Source organism: Saccoglossus kowalevskii, chromosome 21 (assembly GCF_978046115.1).
Source record: "Saccoglossus kowalevskii chromosome 21, keSacKowa6.1, whole genome shotgun sequence".
In the NCBI taxonomy this organism is placed as follows: domain Eukaryota; kingdom Metazoa; phylum Hemichordata; class Enteropneusta; family Harrimaniidae; genus Saccoglossus; species Saccoglossus kowalevskii.
In genome coordinates, this window is record NC_140661.1 from 27588324 (window position 1) to 27611316 (window position 22993).

At 34.4% G+C, this 22993-nt stretch overlaps 2 protein-coding genes across 4 annotated transcripts in view; one reads left to right on the forward strand and one right to left on the reverse strand.

The window, feature by feature from the left end:
- Positions 1-5319: 5319 nt before the first annotated feature.
- On the forward strand, positions 5320-9664 carry LOC100367631 (tumor protein 63-like). Its single transcript, XM_085494811.1, has one exon. The coding sequence runs from the start codon at positions 5412-5414 to the stop codon at positions 7275-7277; it is 1866 nt and encodes a 621-aa protein (XP_085350937.1). The 5' UTR covers positions 5320-5411; the 3' UTR covers positions 7278-9664.
- Positions 9665-10368: 704 nt separating this feature from the next.
- LOC100369950 (uncharacterized) overlaps positions 10369-22993 on the reverse strand; it is a 50510-nt gene continuing 37885 nt past the window's right edge. For all 3 annotated transcript variants that reach the window (XM_085494809.1, XM_085494808.1, XM_085494810.1), the window contains 6 exons: positions 20323-20617; positions 15692-15866; positions 15208-15291; positions 14544-14756; positions 13668-13780; positions 10369-12714 (listed from right to left, as the gene is read on the reverse strand). In XM_085494809.1, coding sequence (XP_085350935.1) covers positions 12589-12714; positions 13668-13780; positions 14544-14756; positions 15208-15291; positions 15692-15866; positions 20323-20617 — 1006 coding nt within the window. In that variant the 3' untranslated portion in view covers positions 10369-12588. The remainder of the gene's footprint in view (positions 12715-13667; positions 13781-14543; positions 14757-15207; positions 15292-15691; positions 15867-20322; positions 20618-22993) is intronic.

A 22993-nucleotide genomic window follows, 5' to 3' on the forward strand; every position in this document is an offset into this window, starting at 1 on the left:
GACAAACTGATAAGACCAATTATTGTATATGGTAGTGATGATTGGGGTGATGAAAGCACAACTAAGTCTGCAATTGAGGATGTCCATCTTTCATTTTGTCGGTTCATTCTTAGTCTCTCAAAATTCACACCAAAAATGGCTGTTTACGGTGAGCTAGGAAGGTACCCCATTGACTGTTTTATCAAGAAACAACAACTTAAATATTTCAACCGGGTAACAAACTCTGATAACACATTACTAAGAGAAGCCTACTTAGTAAATAAGAATGTAAAAAGTAAATGGTTTACAAGTGTAGAAACCCTCATGCAAGATTTAGATGTTGTCACCATTGTAAACTCAAGTGAAAAAATAATTAAGAAAAACTTAGACTTTATTCATAAAAAAATAAACAAATCATTTGAGAACGAATGGATCTTAGACATGCATAATGATAATAGAAAACAAACCTTGGCTAAAAACAAACTAAGAACATACAGACTTTTCAAACAAGATTTAAAAATTGAAAATTACCTAATTAATATGCAGAATTATGGTCTTAGAAGGTTAATTGCAAAATTCAGGACAAGCAACCATGACCTTAAAATTGAGAAAGGCAGACATAACAATGTGCCGCTGGATAAAAGAACATGTGATATGTGCAGCCAAAATATAGTTGAGCATGAGCAACATTTTGTAATGAAATGTCCAGCTTACAGTCACCATAGGGACAAATTATTCCTGACTGCACAAAATAAAATTCCAAATTTTGATAAAGAAAATAGTCAGAATAAATTCATTTTAATTATGGCAAACCATACTCTAGCACCAGCCTTAGCTGTCTTCTTAAAAAACAGCTATGGAACAAAACAGCAACAACTATCAGTGTATTAGGCCACATTTTGTGTTCATTCTATATTCTGTATTCACCATTGGCTGCAAATTGTCTTTTTTTGTTTTTGACTTGTTTTATTTATTTTTTAAGAAAAGTTTTTATTTTTTGTTTTCTTTTTTAGATTGTAGTTGTTGTTTTTTTTTTTAATTTCTTTCTGTAAGACCCTTTTTATCCTTTCCTAAGGATTTTATGCATCGAATAAAAAAATATCAAATATCAAAATATCGTCGTTCGAATAGACAGCTGTGTTTGGTTGTGTATTCGTTCTTCATCTAGAATAAAATTTCTTTAAAACGTAAACACCATTGATGGGTAGACCACTACAGATCGTAACGATATCTACGTTCAGAACTGCATTCGTGTCACCCATTTAAGTAATAGAAGCGCGTCATCAATAGAGGGCGCGATTTATAGGTATGGTGCTAGTTACCAATAATCGGCAAAAAGATCAGGTTATACTAAATTCTATCTCAATACTTCTTTTCCAAGATATAAGTGGAATTATTTATATATTACAAATATTGTGTCTGCAAGTAAATCACCATCAACGTCCATTTATAAAGACGTTCATTGCAAAAAGTAAATAAAACCAGTCTAACCTGTGTTGACACCTTTCAAAAACTAAACCCAAGTAAATTAGACTACTAGTATCTTTTCTATTCAATGTTGATCATAACATATCGAATAAATGTCTGTTTGGTTCAAAATTAACTATTGAAAAATACTTTAAAATGTGAAAATGTTTGGTGGGAAATAAGTTTAAATATATCGTGTAATAATATTTAATATTTCATGAAAATTCTATTCAATTTCTCATTGATGAGGTGAATAATGGAAATGCTTCAGATGCGGTTGATACCAGAAAAATCATTGAAAAGAAACGATCTCTAATTAATTATGCATTCTTTGACATTTCCGTGATAAGTTGATAAAGGATTTGCATTAATTGGCAGCAATTTAGGGTCATGGACCGTTCCATCACATTATACGAAGAAGAAAAAACGGTTTCAAGTGAGAGTGATTGAAAATAACCACCTTGAGGTCATTGGCTTAATGGCTGGAGCATTGATATTGGTTTACAAATGGACTACTCCATTTTTTCACTGTGGGGGAGCACATTCCCGATGAATGTTGTTGGGAGCAGGAAGCAAGACTGTTAGCGTTAATACCTTTTCTCAGGAACCGTGAAATATACAATCTAAGGCAAATAGATACCTTATACCATTTTAATTAGATACATACCTTCAGAGGCAAATCAAAATTCGGTATTTGTACAGGTAAATAGGTAATTCATTACAGTCCATTATAGCTACATACATACCTTAAAATGTAAATCAAAATAAAGCATTTGTAATGGTAAATACTCGGGCAATTAATATATGAACAGAATAGCCAACTCCAGTAACTCCTACACGAGGGCTTCTTGGTTAGCATAAAAATAGTGCATGAAAATGTAATCCATTTTAGTGATGTAAACAAACAAGTACTGATTGATTCACATGATTCAATAACAAGAAAATTGAAAAACATTGATAAAAAGCAAAAAAATGCATTTTCAGTACATTGGGAAAAATAAATACATGATGACAATATAGTCAAAGGTAACGGAAAAATAAACTAAAAATCTGTCAACTTAAACAGTTAGTTTAGAGGATTACTTGACAAACATTAAAAATATTTAACTCAGGGAATTAATAAGTAAGTTTCGTCTTAGCACAGTGCCTCTATCCGGGACTGTGGTCTAAGTAACCATACACTGCGATTTAAAACGGAGCCCCATACTCAGTTGCCAGCAAATGAAAGGGTCTTCTCTGCGACACAAATCAGATTGAAGATGAACAACATTTTGTGATGTCTTGCCCGACTATACTCAACACAAATTACAAAGCAGAGGTTTGTGGTATAGGTTTTATACATATTAAACAATTCATTTTTCTTATATATATGACAATAATAGAATAAACCATTCAAAATCATTATTTTGACCAATAAATTCCTGTCAATTCATATAAGCCAATATTTGCAAATCTGTTTTGAATCCCTACAGCATCACCATATTTTGCCACCGTGACTTTTCGTGTTTTCATGTGTTATTATATGAGTGGTAGGCGAATGTACCGGCGACTGACTAACTATGCCGACCCTATTTTAGGTCATTATTTATTATCCAAGAAACGTTCCGAGCGCCTGTGTCGTAGAGGACAGGACATTTAACAGTGTGAAAAATAACAGCGCCCTCTATGGGCAGCCATTCATCAAATGTAAATTTAGAGTTCCAATAAACAGAATACAAGTAGTACACTAAATTAACCACGTGACCCAGTGGCGGATCCAGCAAAATATATTGGGGGGGGTCCAAGCTACGCTTAAAATTACGGAGCGTAAATCGCAGAGAAGCTATGCGTAATCCAGATGATACGAATCGTCATGCGTTGGGGGGGGGGGCATGCCCCCCCCCCCCTCTGGATCCGCCACTGACGTGACCAAATGTGTTTAAAGATCTCCCCCCTCCCCCGGTTACACAACTACATATGGCCATACTTTCTATGTAAACAGACATCTTTTATGGCTGATTCTCATCCAAAAAGGGTATTTGTTTGAAGTTTGATGTGTTTGTTGATCAAGTTGAATTGTATAATTAGACATCAGAATATTATTTCACATTTGCTGTATTATTTATATGAAATGATGATACTTTGATGTGTAGTTTGATTATTTGCTTCCTTCTAGTATTTCTATGGTTATTACAGTTTTACTTTGGGATAAAGAATTTTCGTTTTCGACATTGTGAAATTCTTTCGTTTTGATGCAGAGAAAGACAATGTTATTACCAAGTAAAATCATATTTATTAAAGTTATTGTTCATACACGAGTTGTTGAACACACTACATAGTTTGTAATTTCATTCATAATTCAAGATATATAACAAATTATCTTTTTTCTGTAATATTCTTGTGTAATCGGTAATTATGAAAATAATTTATGGTTGTATAGGGAATACATTTCGTTATGAATTATTCTTAATATATTTCTGAATTATCTTGTCAAAATCAGTTTTTTTTTCAGGTTTTTTTCTCCACAATGCCGAAAACTTATTCTTTATCGTAGTGTTATTTATAGGGTTTTCCACAGCTAATAGGCTCTCCGGTCGACTTATCACATATGCAAAAAGTGCAATGTTGTAGAAGATAAAATTTATTTTATTACAACCTATGATAATTACAACAATGAACGTGCAAAAAATTATAGATATTTCTAGAAACAAATTCTAGACTTTCAATACCCTTCTAAGACAAACAAGTTTATTACAATGAACAATTTAGTAAACATAGTACTCTTTTATAGATATGTTGTCTTCATCGTCTTGTATTCTACTTTTTATACTTTATTACCTCAACTTGGGATGAACTGTCATTATTCATTACGGTGTATTAAAGATATTATTATTATATTATTATTATCTAGGTCATAGTCAGGTCACAGGTCACAGGTCACGAGAAACAATGTAGGTCGTGGCCCGTCATGTTTTGTTTTTCAACTGTTGTATTTTAAAGTTGAGTGCTCTACCATTGAATAAACGTCAGTTTGATACTGGGTTTAAATTTCAGGCATATCCAGCGGGATTTAAATTCACGGTTTTATCATTTAGATATTGTGTTCTATGCTAAATTTTACATATTCACTGGGTTTTAATTTGGGTCATTTTCCAGTCAGCGAAATAAGAAAAATTAAAACTCAGTGAATAATTAACCCTTTTACAGTATTTAATGAACTGAAACTTTCTGACTACGTTACTGTTCCGGGTACAGTATATAGTGGCTATACTCACGAACCAAATTCCCACAGCCACATAATTTAGTATGGTTGTTTCCAGCTGTTCTCGACCGTGGGACTTTTGGGTAACGTACAATGAAATGTTTGTGGTGATATTTCCGCCGAATTTACGTTCATTTCAGCAGTGATTCAGATACTCATCGGACATAGCAATTTGTTGTTATTTTTAAAAAAAAAATTCCAAATTTTGTTCAATCTCTTCAGACAAAGTGCTGAACTGTTTTTTGATAAATTTATTGTTTTTACACCCAAAACATGGCAAATAATTGTGAAATTATGAAGCAGCCATTTTGGACAAAAATGTCCTCTTAAAGCTAATTTTAAGACAACACTGTAAACAAATATCTATGAACATACTGTCTGTAGAGGGCGGTATAACTCAAACTTTTTGGTTAACATGACCTCCAAAAGGTCACACATTTAGATTCTGAAGTTACAAACTGTCAATGAGAATTTCCTACATACCCCATTAATCTACCTGCTAAATATTAATATTTGAGCACGGCAACAGTTGAGACATAATCGCCGTGATAGGACGCCAATGATCCTACAAAATGCCAGGATGTATGACCTTTAGGGTCACGCATATTATTCACTTTCTCGTGGGAGCGTGTTGGCTGCAGACGACAGATTTGATGGGAGGAAATCTCCCATTCTGTGCAACTTTAGAGACCAAGAACTATTTATTCCCACACATTCACACAGAATGTCGCAAGAAGATGCCAAGTGTACACCACCCTCTGGTAGTGGTAGTAGCTTTATAAACGATAAGAGTTTTGATCGCAGTAGTTCACAGGGGTCCGACAGACTTTCACAACCACTCAGTCAAGAAACATTTAATCAACTATGGACTACTTTGGAGGAAATAAGCGACCATGGAAATCTGACACAGATTATGATGCAACCTCTAGATTCCAGTGGTGTGGCGGATTTGGACAGTCGTAAGAACTGTATTGAGATGGAAGTTGATCAACATCAGATTGAACCCAAGAGCAGTCTTGCTGCAGTCTCGTCTTCGCCTAATCACTACTTCTCACCTGATAGTGTTATGTCGAGTAGCAAACCGAGTGATAACAGTGCAGATCCCGGCGAAACTCCTCCAACGTACATACCACCACTTCAACAGAGTATAGCAACTCCAACTGTCCCATCGACCACAGAGTACATGGGAGACTATGGTTTTGAAATATACATGGCCAGTTCTCAAACATTCTCAAAGGCTGCAACATGGACATACTCTGACATAGTGAAAAAGTTGTATGTGAAAATGGCGGTAACTTGCCCAATCAAGTTCAAAACACACACCAGTCCACCTCCAGACAGCATCATCCGAGCCATGCCAGTCTTTAAAAGTCCTGAGTATGTGAAAGAGGTTGTTAAACAATGTCCAAATCATGCTTCAATGAAGGTAAGTGGCTTGGATCACCCATTTCCGTCTCATTTTCTGCGATGTGAGAACATACAAGCAAGGTATACAGAGGACCCTACGACTAGTAGGCAGAGTGTGAGTGTGCCGTATGAAAACCCACAAGTTGGAACTGAGTACATTACCTATCTTTATGCGTTTATGTGTTTCACTTCTTGCGTGGGAGGACTAAATCGTCGCCCAATACAAGTGATCTTTCAGCTGGAGAAGGACAACGTAGTGTTGGGACGTAGAGTACTTGATGTCAGAATATGTGCCTGCCCTGGTAGAGATAGAAAGTCAGACGAAAAAAGATGTCACCCTCCACCAAAACAAATAAAGAGAGGTGCTAGTAAAACTGCTGGGTTTCAGATGTCAGTTGGCTCTAAAAGGCGAAAGGGAGACGACGATGTTTACACATTGATTGTCCGAGGTCGGGAAAATTATGAATTCCTTTTGAAGATGAAAGAAGCACTTGAATTGATGAGTTACATACCTCAGAAGACACTCAACCAATATAGGGCACAGCAACAGAGACAACCTGATGCCCGGTACCACTCAAATGCTGAAAATGGTGGTTTTGATGAAACTGACAGCAAGAATACTTTGCCGTCCCAGTCGTCGTTGACCAATTGTCCATACAAAATAGAGAGTCAAAGTTTCACACATCAGTCTGTGATGTCACAAGCCGATACATCTACTACCAATCAGATGCCAACAAATTTCTCACAGTCCTCCATTCCAGACAATAGTATTAATGAATGGCTATCCAAGTTTGGTTGTGAAAATTATTCAGAGATTTTCAAGAAAAAGGGGTATTTATCTATTCACCAGTTAGATGATATTACAATTGAGGATCTTGATGATATGAAAATATCTCCACAACAGAAGGACAAAATCTGGAAAGCTATTATTGATCACCGAGCTGCTGATAACTTTTCCAGTACACCTAGTATGTTGCAAACAGGAAGCAATGTGTCAACAGTGAGTCTGCACAGTCAGAGTGGGGAGAATCACCAGCAAGTGTACCGTGCTACAAGGTTTACATTAAAACAAGTCCTGTCAGTCAAACTAGAAAAAGACAAGGACACTTCGCCATGTAAAAAAGAGATGAAAGAAGACATCGGAGATGAAAGAAGACATGGAAGATGGGGACACCCCCTGTAGAATGACTCTCAGACACAGAAATATTAAGTATAAAATAGCCCTTTGTGACAATGTTGTTACGCAAACAATAGTGTATTCTACCTTGTGCATCAAACCATTTTATCATAATGTTCTCATTATTGTTGAGAGTGCACACCTGTTGCTTCCCATGATTGTGTATGATTCCAGTTCAAAATTAACAGACTGTTGCATGGATGTGAACCAATGGATTTGGGTGAAAATTAATCATATTAAAATAAGATCTAGTTTTTTGGTTTGTTTTTTTAAAGGAAAACTCAAGGCTAACAACATAATTCTCCCAGATAAGAAAATGCAATTTCAGTTTTGTTTATCAGTTTTCCATTCTCTAGATATTCAACTTTTCATCAATTTATGTAGTCACCCATCTTGATTCTTCAGCAAAGGATTGTGGGTATAGTGTGACGTATCTTTCATCTGGGAACATTATGTTGTTTGCCTTAACTTTCCATATACCCGGTAAATTATGTTTTAATTATTTATTTTGCTGGCAGTTTTTAAAAAGTTTCGGTAATCATATATGGCAATAAAAATATAGAGTAAAAATTAAATTAAATTAATTCACATCACAGTCAGATTAGATCAGAATTAACAGTGTTGCATGGATGTAATCCAGGGCTTTGGGTCAAAATTAAATTGTCAATTTTATTAAACATGCGTACATACAGTGATATTTTCTTAATGACAAATGTCAATTATGGTCATCACTAAGAATGACGATGAATTCACCATTATTCTGTTCAAGTTGATATTCTCCCATACTAGTACTAGGGTAGTACTAGTAATATAAATCTCTCTTGTGAATCTGAAAATCACAAATGTTGTAGTGATTTTTTCCTTCACTGAATAGATTTGCAGAAATTGATGGTAGTATTTTACAAACAAGTATAGACATTTAACTAATTGCTAGTTTAGTTTTCATTTTGTATTTTGAAATACTATTTTTCAAGGCTTGTTTGTTCATTGTTAAAAATATATATCAAAATATTTGTTTTTTTAATACATGTAGATTAATGTACCTCAAAGGTCATGCCGTGAGTGTTCAATTTCAAAATAAGGAGCTCTGGATCCCTGTTCTCGAGTCTATGGAGCTAATTGTTCTGGTCCATTCTACTCTCAAACCACATTCAGATGAAAGACATTTCCTTTAACTACCTAAGTTTTGTGATTGTTGAGGCATGAAAATCTGTGTTCTGTTACATACATATGCTACTCTAGCCTTAGATTTTAATTAGTTCTGCAATTTACCACTAAAATTCTTCTGTCCATGATACTATAATGGGTACAAGAACTGAGATTTGATTGGTTAATTTCTTTGGTTGTTAGATGCTTTTTGACCAATCATGGTTAGGGTTACAACTTCATCATAGTTACTTGTGTACCCTGAATTGTATGTTTTATCACAAGTTTTCAGAACTGTCAAGAACTTCTTCCCCTTAAATGGTGTAATTTCTCAAGTTTTATTTTGTAGCTGAAAAGAAATGTTAAGTTTTTACTTTTTAGACATTTTTTCTTTATTAATTTATTTTATGCTGAGAAAACAATGTACCTTGCCTAACAGTTTGAGGTTGATATTTTGGTGTATCACAGAAACACATATCTATTGCCATACATTTTGAACATCTGTGTTGCCTTGCCATTAGCAGGTCATCATGCGCAGGTTGAAGTTTGAGGGTTTCCAATGACCCCTGACCTCTGTTAGAGGCTAGCCTACCACTGCCATACGAGTAGAAACATTACAACTGCCACATTACCAGATATACTACCATACTATAACACCAGTTTTAAGTTTGGCATTAGCTGCCATTTTATTGTTTTGTAAACTTGCCATTCAACCATTTATAATTGGAATATGAAATAAATGTATGTATGTATATGTGAAATACAGGTATAGATGCATAGAAGTGAATCTACGAGTCGCCATTTTGTCCGAATGAGGAATAAAAGATAATCAAACAACGAGGTCATTAGTAATTAGTTACAAAATTAATCTTCTTAATTAATCTTGTTTCTTAGTTAATATTACATGTAGTGTTAATCTCATGGTCTTTTATATGATATGACATTAATTGTATAATGTTTTGTTTGGAAAAATGATTTAAACATCACAATGTAAATTAGACTGGTGGTTGTGCATCACACTGGTGAATATCTAACCAAATATATAAATAAAAGCTGGAGTATATATTTTCTACCTTTAAAGTAGCAATATCTGTAACCATTAATTTGTTTTTCTGCAATTTATTTGTTTAACAAAACATTTCCTGTGTCATTAGTGCCAATTTGTAATGGCCATTGCCGAAATGTGAATACTGAAAGCATGTCATATACGCTATATATTGTACATTAAAGCACTCGCAAGTGAAAAAGATGGTCATGTGGTTACGTCAAATTCTCCAGAGCAGGCAGTCTATTGCAATTGGTTTTCTCAAGTGAACATCAGTGATTCGATATAAGATGCAATTTACTGGGTGCAAAATCATTCCAAATATGGCGCCATCTTGAGAGGCCTTTCACCAATTTTTCGTGTAACTTCTCTTATTAGTATGCATTGTGTGTCATAAATTCACATGGCCGATTTCAACCACTACCCAACCATTAGTTTTCACATTGCATTTTATGTGATATAGCCTTGTTTAGATTCTTTTTTGTCAATACAATTGTGTCTAAAACAGTATTCCGGTGAGATGTGGTTATCTCTGTGGTTATATTTAAAGAAAAAAATTTCAAAATCAGTTATTGCCGCTTCAAAGTTGTATTGACAGGTTTTGATCAGTACAATGCCATAACAAATGTTGGATTTGATTTTTTACTCAAAATTGAAAGATTTCAAGTATTAAAGCAGGAGAGTCATCACCTGCGCATGTGCGGGAATTGAGTCCCAAGCACTGATGACACATGCTAAAAATGCAAAGGCTTGTGGGTAGACACTTGTTTGTAAAACAATGACACGCTATGGCCATCTGACATATGCGCAGGTGACGACTCCTTCGCTTTAAAGTTGTAATACAACTAGCTTTAATACTGCATGTGCTATTTAATCCCAAACTTCCTCATGGAATAACAACATTAATAGCATAAAAGTTCCCAAATAGGACAGCAATTTAATAAGCAATATTTTGGCAGGACAATATGTATAAACGTTTGGCAGGGAAAAATTATTTATACTACAGAATAAAAACATTCAGTTACTCTCACTATGTTTTAATGTCTAACAAATATTGTATTTTAGCCAAATTTTCATGTATATCTTGAAAATTATACATGTTAGTCACACCAAAATTAGACTTGCTTGATAATTTATAGCAAGTGTTAAGATTTGCATGTTTCAAGATGATCAGATGACAACTACAAGAAAACAATTTTGAGTTGTATTTTAAAAATGCAAATCAAACCACAATTGAACTTGGGCAAGGTTTTATACTGATTGATATGATACCAAATTTAAAAGATAATGGGATACATTGTAACCACAAGAAACAGACAACAAAGACAGACATTTTCCCCTCAATACCTTTCCCTTCATCTGATAATACAGGTAAGGTAAAAACAAGTCTTTATTTTCTTTCTCAGTATATACTTTCTTACTTCATTTGAACTTTAAGCTAAACCAGATCTATGCCCAAGTAGATGTTATCAGTATTAAATTGTATCCAATTACACTTTTGTTGGTTTAATTTTTCAACTCCAGACAGATATCTAGAAAGAATTTTTTTACATTCTTCAATTACAAAAATTACTCCTGATTAAGCCAATAAAGAGGCATATTTTCACCAATATCTCTAAAAATATACAGCCACACCTAATTGAAACTCAACCCAGATTTTACATTGTTTGAGTTTACATAATCATTTCAGGCAACGGAACGATTATTCTTTGTTTTACAATTTTGATATTTTGTTAATCTGTAAAATTTGGTATTAAAATTAAAACGTACCGCACTGTCAAATATCTGTTTAGCTAATTAGCTGGTATGATATTTTAGCCAATTAGCTGGTATATTTTAGCCAATTAGCTGGTATGATATTTTAGCCAATTAGCTAACATGTAAGTTGAAGTCAAACATTTTCTATTATAAATAGAAAATAGAATGAAAAGAAAGACAATGTAGCTAAAATGGCATGCCACTCTTTCAGGAGCTTTAAATCATTGAACTTAAAATCATGTAAAAATAAATAACTCTACAATATATTTCATGTACAAATATTTTTGAAATATCACAGTATGTTAATCTGTTAATTGCAACTCTCACAATGTCATTACAGCTATAGACAGTTTTAATTTCAACTTGGAAAATTGTAGAATTTTGAAACATTTTATCAGCATCCTGAGAACAGACTCCCTAGAATGCCCTCACTTTGCAAAAATCGACAGCGATGAAAATCGCATAACCCTAAATTCAGGAAAACTCAAACAAATAAATAATAAACTCAACAAATTTTAGAATCAGAATGAATATTTTCTGATTATCCATTTTCTGATTTAAGTCAGTTTGTATAAATTATAAATATATATTTCTTTTTCATGTGGTAAAAGTCTTGGGTTAAAATATCAGTTTCTATCTACAACAGCTTAACACAAATTTTTATTTTTTCAAATGTAACCACAAAACAAATAAAATAATTCAATGTTTGTAAGGAAGTTTAATTTTGTAGCAGAGGATAGTAGTTATGGGATACATGAAAAGTTCTTTTAGGTCACACATAGCAATAAAATCACCATGACTTCAAAAGAAGAAAACATTGTCATTCAAAATGACATCTATGTTCGATTGGGAAGTTGTTTTAACTAGCACATGTAAACCATGTTTGCACATATTGTATACTGGGACATTTATAAGTGTAAGTTATTAATAGGGCAAATATAGTAGTTCACTAAAAAAATCATTTATTACAACTACAGACCAAAACAATATAGAAACCTTCCTTTCACCTCACAGAAGAAGTTCATCACTAGGCAAGCTCAACTTATTGGAAGCGACCAATGGGCTATTATTTTACCGTGTTTATTTCAGGGTAAAGCCATTTTCAGCGGTTTGTTTTACTAATTTGTAGCAAGTGGGTCTGATATAAGGTCATTTAAATATTTGGCAGTGTATATGAAACAACAAATTTCATTTTGATCTCGTGTGTGTCAGTTTTGATTGTGTGAGCGCAAATAATCAAGAATTTATTTCCGATTACATCATGTAAGTACATTCTTAATGCCTATTCTATTAATGCCTTTTTTGTAGATCTACTGATATTAAGAACCCCAGACTTCAACAAAGTTTATTTAATTACTGTATTTCATTTTATTCTGCATCATCGCTGTCTAATGTTGATTGCTGTGATGAAGATGTTTCACCCCATACAAAATTGTAATTGTCTTCAAGTCTTTGGTGACGTATTGCTTCGTTTGTAGTTTCTTGACCGCCGCCCTACAGACAAACAACATCTGTGTGTCAATATTTTCTCTATTTACTCAGATCATCAGCAAAATACAGCTATTGTGAGAGCTAACATGAGAGACAAGGGATCGCCTGCTTGTTGCAATTTGGTCAACACAAATAGCACCACAAGCACAGTGGTGGCACTCTTTTCGTAAATGGATAGCCCATTTTTCAGAGAATTGCATCTTCTATTTAAATATAAAATAAGATCGTACTGATTTGATATTTTCAAATATTTATAAGTTTACACATAAAAGAAAACATGAAACTCCTCTTATTCTTAACTGACCCGTATATCCTAGACTTTTGAGGGACGAAGCAAAATATAGGTACTGTATTTACTCTATTAGAAATAGATCTCCAATTAAAGCACAATCACATTTGTTGTACACTGAAGAATTAACAAGTATTACTTATTTTGACCATAGAAACACCTTTGTAAGTGTTTTCACTCCTAATAGAGCAGATACAGTTTACAAAGTTCTAGACAATACCAGACATAAAGTCTCCCTTCTCTTCGAAAACAGATATGCAAATGGGTACTCATTTGGCTAGAAAGTTCCACCACCAGACACACTTGTTCAAAATTGTTATGAATGAGTACAAAAGTGTTGTGGATACATTTAAATGTGCAGTGTATGTTATTGATATAATGAGAATATAGTGTGCTGGAGGAAAATGTCATGATAATTTTTATGGCATCCACAAGAACAACATTTCACAAACATTTGCTGCAAATTTAGAGAAGTTTTCACCATTACAGAATTTCCTGATTTTCACTGAATCTGTCTCTCCCAAAAACAATGCATTTATCAGTACACATATTTTTGATAGTCACAGCGAGTTTTGCAAAACTTCGGCTCTCATGAACACCATTAAATTATCATATAGCGAAAATGTGTATTGGCAGAATTTTAATAGTTTACAGTTGATAGGCTCACCAGAATTCCTATGATCATATCTTTAAAGTATGTAGTCTCTTCTTCAGACAATACGGTCATACCGCTCTCATCGTCATTTGGATCATATGCAATGATTTTTACTTCTATTTTACCTGTAAATACAATATGGGTGAGATAGGGATACAAGCCAAGAATTACGTACATAGCAAAAAACAAAATCTTCTTTGGGTGCATTAATATGCAAATAAAGCTAATTAACTACACATTGGTAGACAAAAATGAAATGAGATTCATTGTCCTAAAAAATAAGATTATTAAATATATCATAATCTTAAGATAGTTATGGCATATCAAGCATGATTGGTTAAATTACTATTGCCACGAGTTAGGTTTCTGACCAATTAAAAACACTTATAGAAACAAAGTTCAGAAAAAAGTTTTCAATTTGTGGCACAATCATTTCTATAACCAAGGCTATTCACAATTTTCAAATTATGTAAATTAAGACAGTCGTAAAAATCTGAATCCAGTGATGCATCAATAAAACGGGAATGCTTACTTAGTATGCAAATTAGTTTAAGCAATATTCAGAAATGAGTTCAAAAAAACTTGCCACTGTCTTATAGTATAAGAGTGAAACAATTTGCGCACAGACAGACACAGAGGAAAGAGGACATAGGCTTCCAAACTAAATATTGGTGAACCATTGAAAGAATTGTGGACTAAACAAGTTCTGGCACACTTCAAACACAACTTGTACTTATGCATGTGTGAGCAACATTTTTCAAAACTAGAGTCCTAGAACCTCGCCATATTAGGGCTGACCAGACAACCTTTGTCATTAAGTCTGTCAATGACCATTTAAATGATAAATAACATGAAATATTTATAGTGACTGCGAGCAGCTAAACCTACCATCAGGATTAATTCCAGCATTCTCCAAATCTTCCTGTACAGCTTTCTCTATTTTCCTGTATTTACTGTCATATATCTCTGTTTCTTTTTGCATTTGTTCACCAGCAATGTTGACTTTCGTAACTCGGACTCTGACTCTATCATCATCATCATCATCATCTTCATAATCATCAGTAAGACCAATGCCACCAGTAGATGTAGGGACTTTTTTGCCTGATCACAAAATTAAAAACAAAGTTAATAAAAATATTATGGACATAAAGATCCAAGATAAACTATTTGAGGCATGCTGCATTATTCCACAAAGATAAGGATTCAGGTTCTTTGTTTCACAAAGATAAGGAGGCATGCTGCATTATTCCACAAAGATAAGGATTCAGGTTCTTTATTTCACAAAGATAAGGAGGCATGCTGCATTATTCCACAAAGATAAGGATTCAGGTTCTTTATTTTGTATTTTATCAAAAAGTTTAATCAAGACCCGAGACATTTGCTCAATAATTAAGTAATAAGTTTATAATATTTAGATATTTACAATTATAATAAGTCTAAGTGTGTGTTTAATTGTCTCCAGGATATATTAATTGCAAATGCAGAAAAATTGTAAATCAAGCCATGTGGAGATTGTTTAGAAATTAAAGCGATTAAACAGGATTAGACAAACCTGTTGTTTCCTTGTCGTCGTCGTCATCATCATCATCATCATCATCAATTCCATAGCCACCACGAGCTGTACGTACTTTTTTTTCTGCAAGAAAGTTTATTCAAAATTTTATGAGTGCATCGCTAGTGGTTGTGCTTAGACACAATCTTGAATAAAGAGCAAAACAATCTTACAGATAACTTGCCAGTATAAGGCAGTCTTCAGTTAGCATAAATGTACTCCAATCTCATAGATGCCTTGACTGTCTAAGGCAGTCTTCAGTTAGCATAAAGATACTCCAATCTTATAGATGCCTTGACTGTCTAAGACAGTCTTCAGTTAGCATAAATGTACTCCAATCTCACAGATGTCTTGACTGTCTAAGGCAGACTTCATTTAGCATAAATGTACTTTAATCTCACAGATGTCTTGACTGTCTAAGGCAGTCTTAAAAATGTAACAAATAGAACTGGATTGTAATAGTATAACTTATATAAAAACTAACCTGAGTTTTCAGCAGCATCTTTTTCATTTTCATCTAGTTTTCGCCTTTTCTCATTGAGTACTTGTTTGTCATCAATGGATTCTAATAACGTTGTCAAAGTTGCAGCTAATTTTTTAGCTGCAACTTTATAATCTATATGATCAAAAATGCTGTCATCGTTGAAGTCTTCTTGCGTCTGCAATCGTTTAAAGAACAAGTGTTGGTCTTAAAACTCATGAATATAGTTAGTTACACAAATGACATGCAGCTCATTAAGTCATGAAGATGAAGATACCGTAAAAACTCGATTAATTCGCGGTAGTAAAAATAATTATTTTTTCAAGTGCACGAATTAATAGTGTCAAATCGGAAATTATTGGTTTTTGGTGCGCGAATTAAACGAGTACTTTTAGATCGATTCAAAAAGGAACTGTTTTCATAAATTTATTAGTGATTTGTTTTGTTTTCCAATGAACACGATTACGGGACGTTTTTTTAGTGCCTCTGAGACTCATGCCTAGCGACATTCATGGCGTATAGTCGGACAGAGAACACGCACTGCGTCAAGGACCACGCACCATGTTGCACTTGAAATGAAACAGTGAAAAATGGCAAAGATCACTCTGTACACAAACAAACAATGAACACGTGGCTACAAAGTAGCCGTCTGGCTGCACTGCCTTTTTTTATTAGCTTCGCTGTCGACTTTGTCGAGCGGAGCTTATCATATGAGTGATTGTCCGTTGTCGTCCGTCGTCGTCGTCGTCCGTGTCAATGTTTTACTTTTTCGACTTCTTCTTGAAAACTACAAGCCTAAATGCTTTGATACTTGGTGTATATGTACCTTGGGTAGACCTCTCTTAGGTTTGTTCATTTCATGTTGATATCTTTAATTCTCTAATTTTGGTGAATATTTTTGTCATTTTTGGTAAAAACTAATATTTTCGACTTCTTGTTAAAAACCGCAAGTGCAATTGCTTTGATATTACATATATAGGTACTACATGTGGACCTCTCTCAGATTTGTTCATTTCGTGATGATATCTTCAATTCTCTAATTTTGGTGAATATTTTTGTCATTTTTGGTAAAAACTGATATTTTCGACTTCTTGTTAAAAACCGCGAGTGCAATTGCTTTGATATTACATATATAGGTACTACATGTGGACCTCTCTCAGATTTGTTCATTTTGTAATGATATCTTTAATTCTCTAATTTTGGTGAATATTTTTGTCATTTTTGGTAAAAACTGATATTTTCGACTTCTTGTTAAAAACCGCAAGTGCAAATGCTTTGATATTACATATATAGTTACTACATGTGGACCTCTCTCAGATTTGTTCATTTTGTAATGATATCTTTAATTCTCTAATTTTGGTGAATATTTTTGTCATTTTTGGTAAAAACTGATATTTTCGACTTCTTGTTAAAAACCGCAAGTCCAATTGCTTTGATACTACATATATATGTACTACATGTGGACCTCTCTCAGATTTGTTTATTTCGTGATGATATCTTCAATTCTCTAATTTTGGTGAATATTTATGTCATTTTTGGTAAAAAGTGATATTTTTGACTTCTTGTTAAAAACCGCAAGTCCGATTGCTTTGATATTACATATATAGGTACTGCATGTGGACCTCTCTCAGATTTGTTCATTTTGTGATGATATCTTCAATTCTCTAATTTTGGTGAATATTTTTGTCATTTTTGGTAAAAAGTGATATTTTCGACTTCTTGTTGAAAACTGTAAGTCCGATTGCTTTGATATTACATATATAGGTACTACATGTGGACCTCTCTCAGATTTGTTCGTTTTGTGATGATATCTTCAATTCTCTAATTAATTTATTTTGGTGAATATTTTTGTAATTTTTGGTAAAAAGTGATATTTTCGACTTCTTGTTAAAAACTGTAAGTCCGATTGCTTTGATACTATTCATATTGTTCATTTTCTAATGATGTCTTCAGTTCTTTAATTGAAATGTGCATTGCTAACAGCGGGGCTATCTCAGCCGATAGGCTGCTTGTTTTTCTAGGCATCGCCCGGGCGATGTTATGGCAGATATTACGAAGCCCATCTTGTCTGGAAAAATAACTCTGCGTTGATAAAATCGGTCTCAGAAAATGTTTAGAAAAAATAATGTTTCGCGTTGACCAAATATAATCATGCAAAGTATAAATTCAAAGTGTTTTAATACATTGGTGAGAGGTCGCATTTTACGTGAACAAGAAGGAAAAGCAGGCCAAAGTCGAAACGGGGTGCATCATGGACATGACACAACACACGCTGCGACAACTGAGTGATCAACGACATCATTTTGGGACGCAATTGAACTTCAAGTACTTTAGCGAAACTTGTTGCGCGGCGATGCTGACATCAAGTGTGTGTTGACCGAAGTTTGACCCCAAGTCACGCACTGAACTGGCGTGTTACCTTAGCAACCTTTTTCTTTCGTGTCCCGTGCGTCAAACTAGTAAAATTGTTATTAATTATATTCAAAGGTACTGTAATTACGCAACTTGTATGCAACTCTGTACTGGCTTGAATATATCAATGTCGTTTACTTAGTGCACTGCTTTTCTAATTACGCAAATTTGTTTACAATATTGTACCAGCTCTGAATATTTCAACTTCGTAATGTATTGCTTTCATGATAATTAGTTTTTTTTAACTATTGTTAGGGCACTGACCCGGGGTACTAGGTCTGTGAATATTTCAATATCACCGACTTGATAATGCGTTGCATTCGTAATAATTACGCAAACATAAACATACCATACGTCAAATTAAATTTTACTATAATAATATAATAAACTCTGGGTAGCGGACTACGATCGCATTATTCACGTACATTTCGACTGAACTCTAATATAATAACCACGTGTTTGAATTACGTGCGGCATTAGGCAATGACATCCAGAGTTCATGCACTGATATTTTAATTCGGGTCACCCAGCTTGACACAAATCAATATAGTTCATTTGTTCAAAGAATCTTTCAACTCTCACAAATACCATGGACGCGATGAGTTAACTGGGGGTTAAATGAAAGGGAACGTCTTTCTTGGACAAAAAACACGTCAGTACAAGATTATGTGTGCAAGGTTAGATTTATAGAAGGTACATGACCGCTTAACTCTGTGTTTTTTACCGAATCCGGTATAATGAAATGTGACACGAGGTCAATTGCCCGACCAATCAAAAATGTCAATTTACGCACCATAGGGCGGTTCACTTAAATGACGTAATAGAATAATGGCGAACACATGGTCGATGCAACCCCGGGATGCAACCCTGTGAACCAGTGACGAAAAAGCCATGTACCAAGCTTTCCATCACGGAAATTCGTAATCGATGTGCTGACCGATGGATATTTATCGACTAAGTAATAATCTTGCCCAACATCTGTAGTGTCGTGGGGGAATGATTTTTTTCACGTCAAATCTTTACCGAACCTCAACTGCTTGCTAACTGAAAGGCGGTGATGACGGAGATCATCTGCGATTGCGGCAACACCAAATACTGATAACATAACATTATATGTATATTTTTAATGTTCATGCAATATATTCCGAGTTATCCACTTTATTCTGGCGCGCGAATTAATAGGATACAATTTTAAACATGTTTTTGAACGCCGCGAATTAAAAGGATACATTTAAAAATTAGCGTTCGAAAATAAAATGGGTGCGCGAACTAATAGAGACCGTGAATTAATCAAGTTTTTACGGTATCATACAAGGTGGAATTATTCAATAAAGATAAGAATCAATCAAAGACAGCTTAGAAAGAACTCCTGTGTGCTGAGAGTATTGGAGACATGAAGTACAAATAAGGAATACTGTATTTACTATAATATATTTACAGTTAGCACATGTGCTTCTATTAGAGCAAATACAGCATTTAAATACAACTGCAAGCGATGATTAGGGTGATTCCAAGTAGCTATGGTTTAACAATTATAATTATTATTGATATTTTGGTCATACGCCTTGTCAGAAAACAGAATTAAAGCACCGGTCTGCAACAGTCCTTAAGATATTACAGTTATGCATATTATTGAGGTCACATGACCTTATATAGTCACCTGATACATTAGACATATTACATTAAAAAGGGTCCATGGCTCAACCAAAAACAAATCAGGTTTACACATTATCCCAGAACATTTATGTACCATGTTTCATTAAAATATGATGAATGGTACTTGAGAAACAAGAGCAAATGCCTAAAATTTGCTAATTAATAATATGCAAATTAGGGTATTATTATGCATTGATTTAAAAAAACAATCAGGTCTGCACATTCTCTGAGAGCATCTATCTATCAAGATTCACTGAAATCTGATAATTGGTTCTTTAGATAACTACAAAGATTCCGCACACGGGAGTCAAAAATGAATTATTCACGAATATGTAGCCATATTGCATTATTTCAAAAAGATAAGTAGTCACACTGTATTATTTCACAAAGATAAGTAGTCACACTGTATTATTTCACAAAGATAAGTAGTCACACTGTATTATTTCACAAAGATAAGTAGTCACACTGTATTATTTCACAAAGATAAGTAGGCATGCTACACTACTGAACACAAATCACACATCAATCTATCTACTCCTATAAAATGAACAAATAAAAATTCTAACCTCTGCTAAAATATCATCAAACTGGTCAAGAATAGATTCATGAAGTTTATCTGACATCTCAGCTAACTTGGCTTTATCAGGTTTTATCTCATCAAGACCTTCTTTGAATTCCTTGACTAACAAAGCATCCTCTTCTTCCTCAGTTTCTATTGACGCTTCTTCCTCGTCATCTTCACCATCCTCTTTTTGCTCAACCTCTTTTTCAACTTTTTTGTCATCTTTTTTGTCATCCTCCTCTAGCTTCAGAAATTCTGTTGATATAGTCACTGCTAAGGTATCTTCAGCTGGTGGTTTTCTGTGGCACAAATGAGAAGAAAAGTAATGCAAGGCAAAAACTTTACTCAGATTGAACACTAAAATAGAGAGTAAAGTTACATTCTAACAGAAAGATGAGATTTACTAGTTTCCTTGTTTTACTAGAAAGGTATTCTTTTAAGAGTGATGTTGTTCTCACATGATTCAAGTGGAAACTTTCCTCTCACTATTTAAAAATGGTACATTTTTAACAGCAGCAACCCCTGGATTTGAACTTATCACTCTACTGAATGAAATATTTGTGGTTGAATAGTTTACTATGTTACGTACTTGAATTGCATGTATGTATGGGGGTCTAAAAACTAACTCTGCGACGCGATTGTGCGACTCGCCAAATGTCGATTGTTGCACTCTGCGACAGGATCGCAGTGTCACTCTGCGAAGAGCACGATTCCTATTGGTTGGTTGGTCGAAAAGCGCGAATCCCAATGGTCGATGTCCACCGCAGACATTATAAAAAATTAAGTTTTAAATTGTAAAAAAAGTACGGTAAAAAAAAGTGTGTAAACACTATGTACCGGCGACATGCCGCACTGTTCGTTGATCGGCAAGCACATGGAAGACAAATTGTGGGACCAAACAAATGACACATGGTTTACGGTTTTTAGACACATCACACCGCTGGCTAAAAAAATTAAATAGTGTAACGTGCACGTTGGTTTTGACTGCCTATTTAATACGGTGTTACGTTATCGCCATCTTGGAGTTGTAGGCTTCGTCCCGACGACTATGCTCATTAAGCATAGGCGGCAGTTTCAAAGCGAGTGGAACGCGAAGTACTTTTCACGCGTTCTGCAACGAATGTTGTACGTCTTCTTTGACTTTGTTGAGTGCATCAAGGGAAATAACTTGCATGCAGTGAAAAATAAATCATTCACGACGTGCAACGTTTGCCATGACAGCAGTTGTTTGCAATCCTCTGCCTTCGTTTAGATCATAAACGGACTCAAGACTTGTGGTCTACGATCGATCAGCTGGTATTTTAACCACCAGAAATGAAATACTTTGTAACAGTTGTGAAAAGTAAACAAAAACGGCGTTGGTATGAATGTAATTATTTTTGTATCATAATTTTTGAAGTCAGTATTACTGAAAATTATGGTTTATTTTTTTAAATCAACGCCAAATTTCGGTGGTCCATATTGATCTTAATGTAGCGGGAGGGGAAATTCTTTCTTTTCCAATAATTTTCCAATAATTGATAAAACGGTTACTTTGTACCTTGATTCATCATCCTAGCTTTTCGAAATTTCGGAAAGACCAGTGCTCAAACGCTAACACTACTACCGTTTCGTTAATATTTGCATAATGTTTATACATGTACCATGTATATGTATACTACCGGTAATACTCTGTTGTTGACGATTCTGATAGAACGGGTGACAAGCTTCCTGTCGCAAACAATGCATATTTATCTAACGTCCATTGTCAGCATTGTTACAGTCAAGACTTCGTCTGAGAAATCGTTTTATTTTCTAAGTCTATATTCTATTTTAATAACACCATCTTACTAACGCAATGGCGATAAAAAAGAAAGCGAAGACGCCAATGACAGACGAGGCAAAGACAAATCTGCAAGTCAGGGTCATATTTACTAATTTAGACTTGCCTGCAGCCTGTTGTGATTCGGATGCAACATTACAGGACTTTCGCGTTCACCCCTTGTTTATGCAATTTATATTTATTTTTTAAGAATTTTTCATCGGAATCGCAACAGATAGCAAGCACGTCTAGGTCATATTATGACCAACCTCGCGAGTGGTTCGAAAGGGACGATTAGGCTGAAATATTCGCATCAACGCGAGAGTTTCAACTACTTAACCGATGACGACACCGATACGTGAGGCCGGTGATCAGACGAGGAACTGAGTACAGGAAATCTGTTGCTCGTCGACATCGGACAAATAAACAAAGCCATTGTTTCCGTTTATGCAGTAGCGTGCACCCATCTAATTTTCCGTTGACACTGCCGTTTTACTAGTAGTTTTCCATCTTCAGCAGTAGTTTCAATTCATTCATACAGCTTTACGTTTTTTCTCTCTTAATATTCTTAATAAAACGATATTGATCGCCTAGAAACAGTTTGTCGGGGCGAGATGCAAATCATAGGTGTGTTTGTTGATTAAGTTTGAATTGTCTAGTTAGACTTCAAAATGTTTTCTATAATTAATATTCAATTCGCTGTATTATTTCTGTTCAGCAATAGCTTTGATGTTTAGTTTAGATTATTCGTATTCCTATTATATCATACATTGTATTTGACCTATGACGTTATTACCGCGATCAGTGATTGGTTTAAAACCGATCTATCACAACTTGAGTTTTGTGTCATGTGACACTTGAGGTCCTCGTGCCA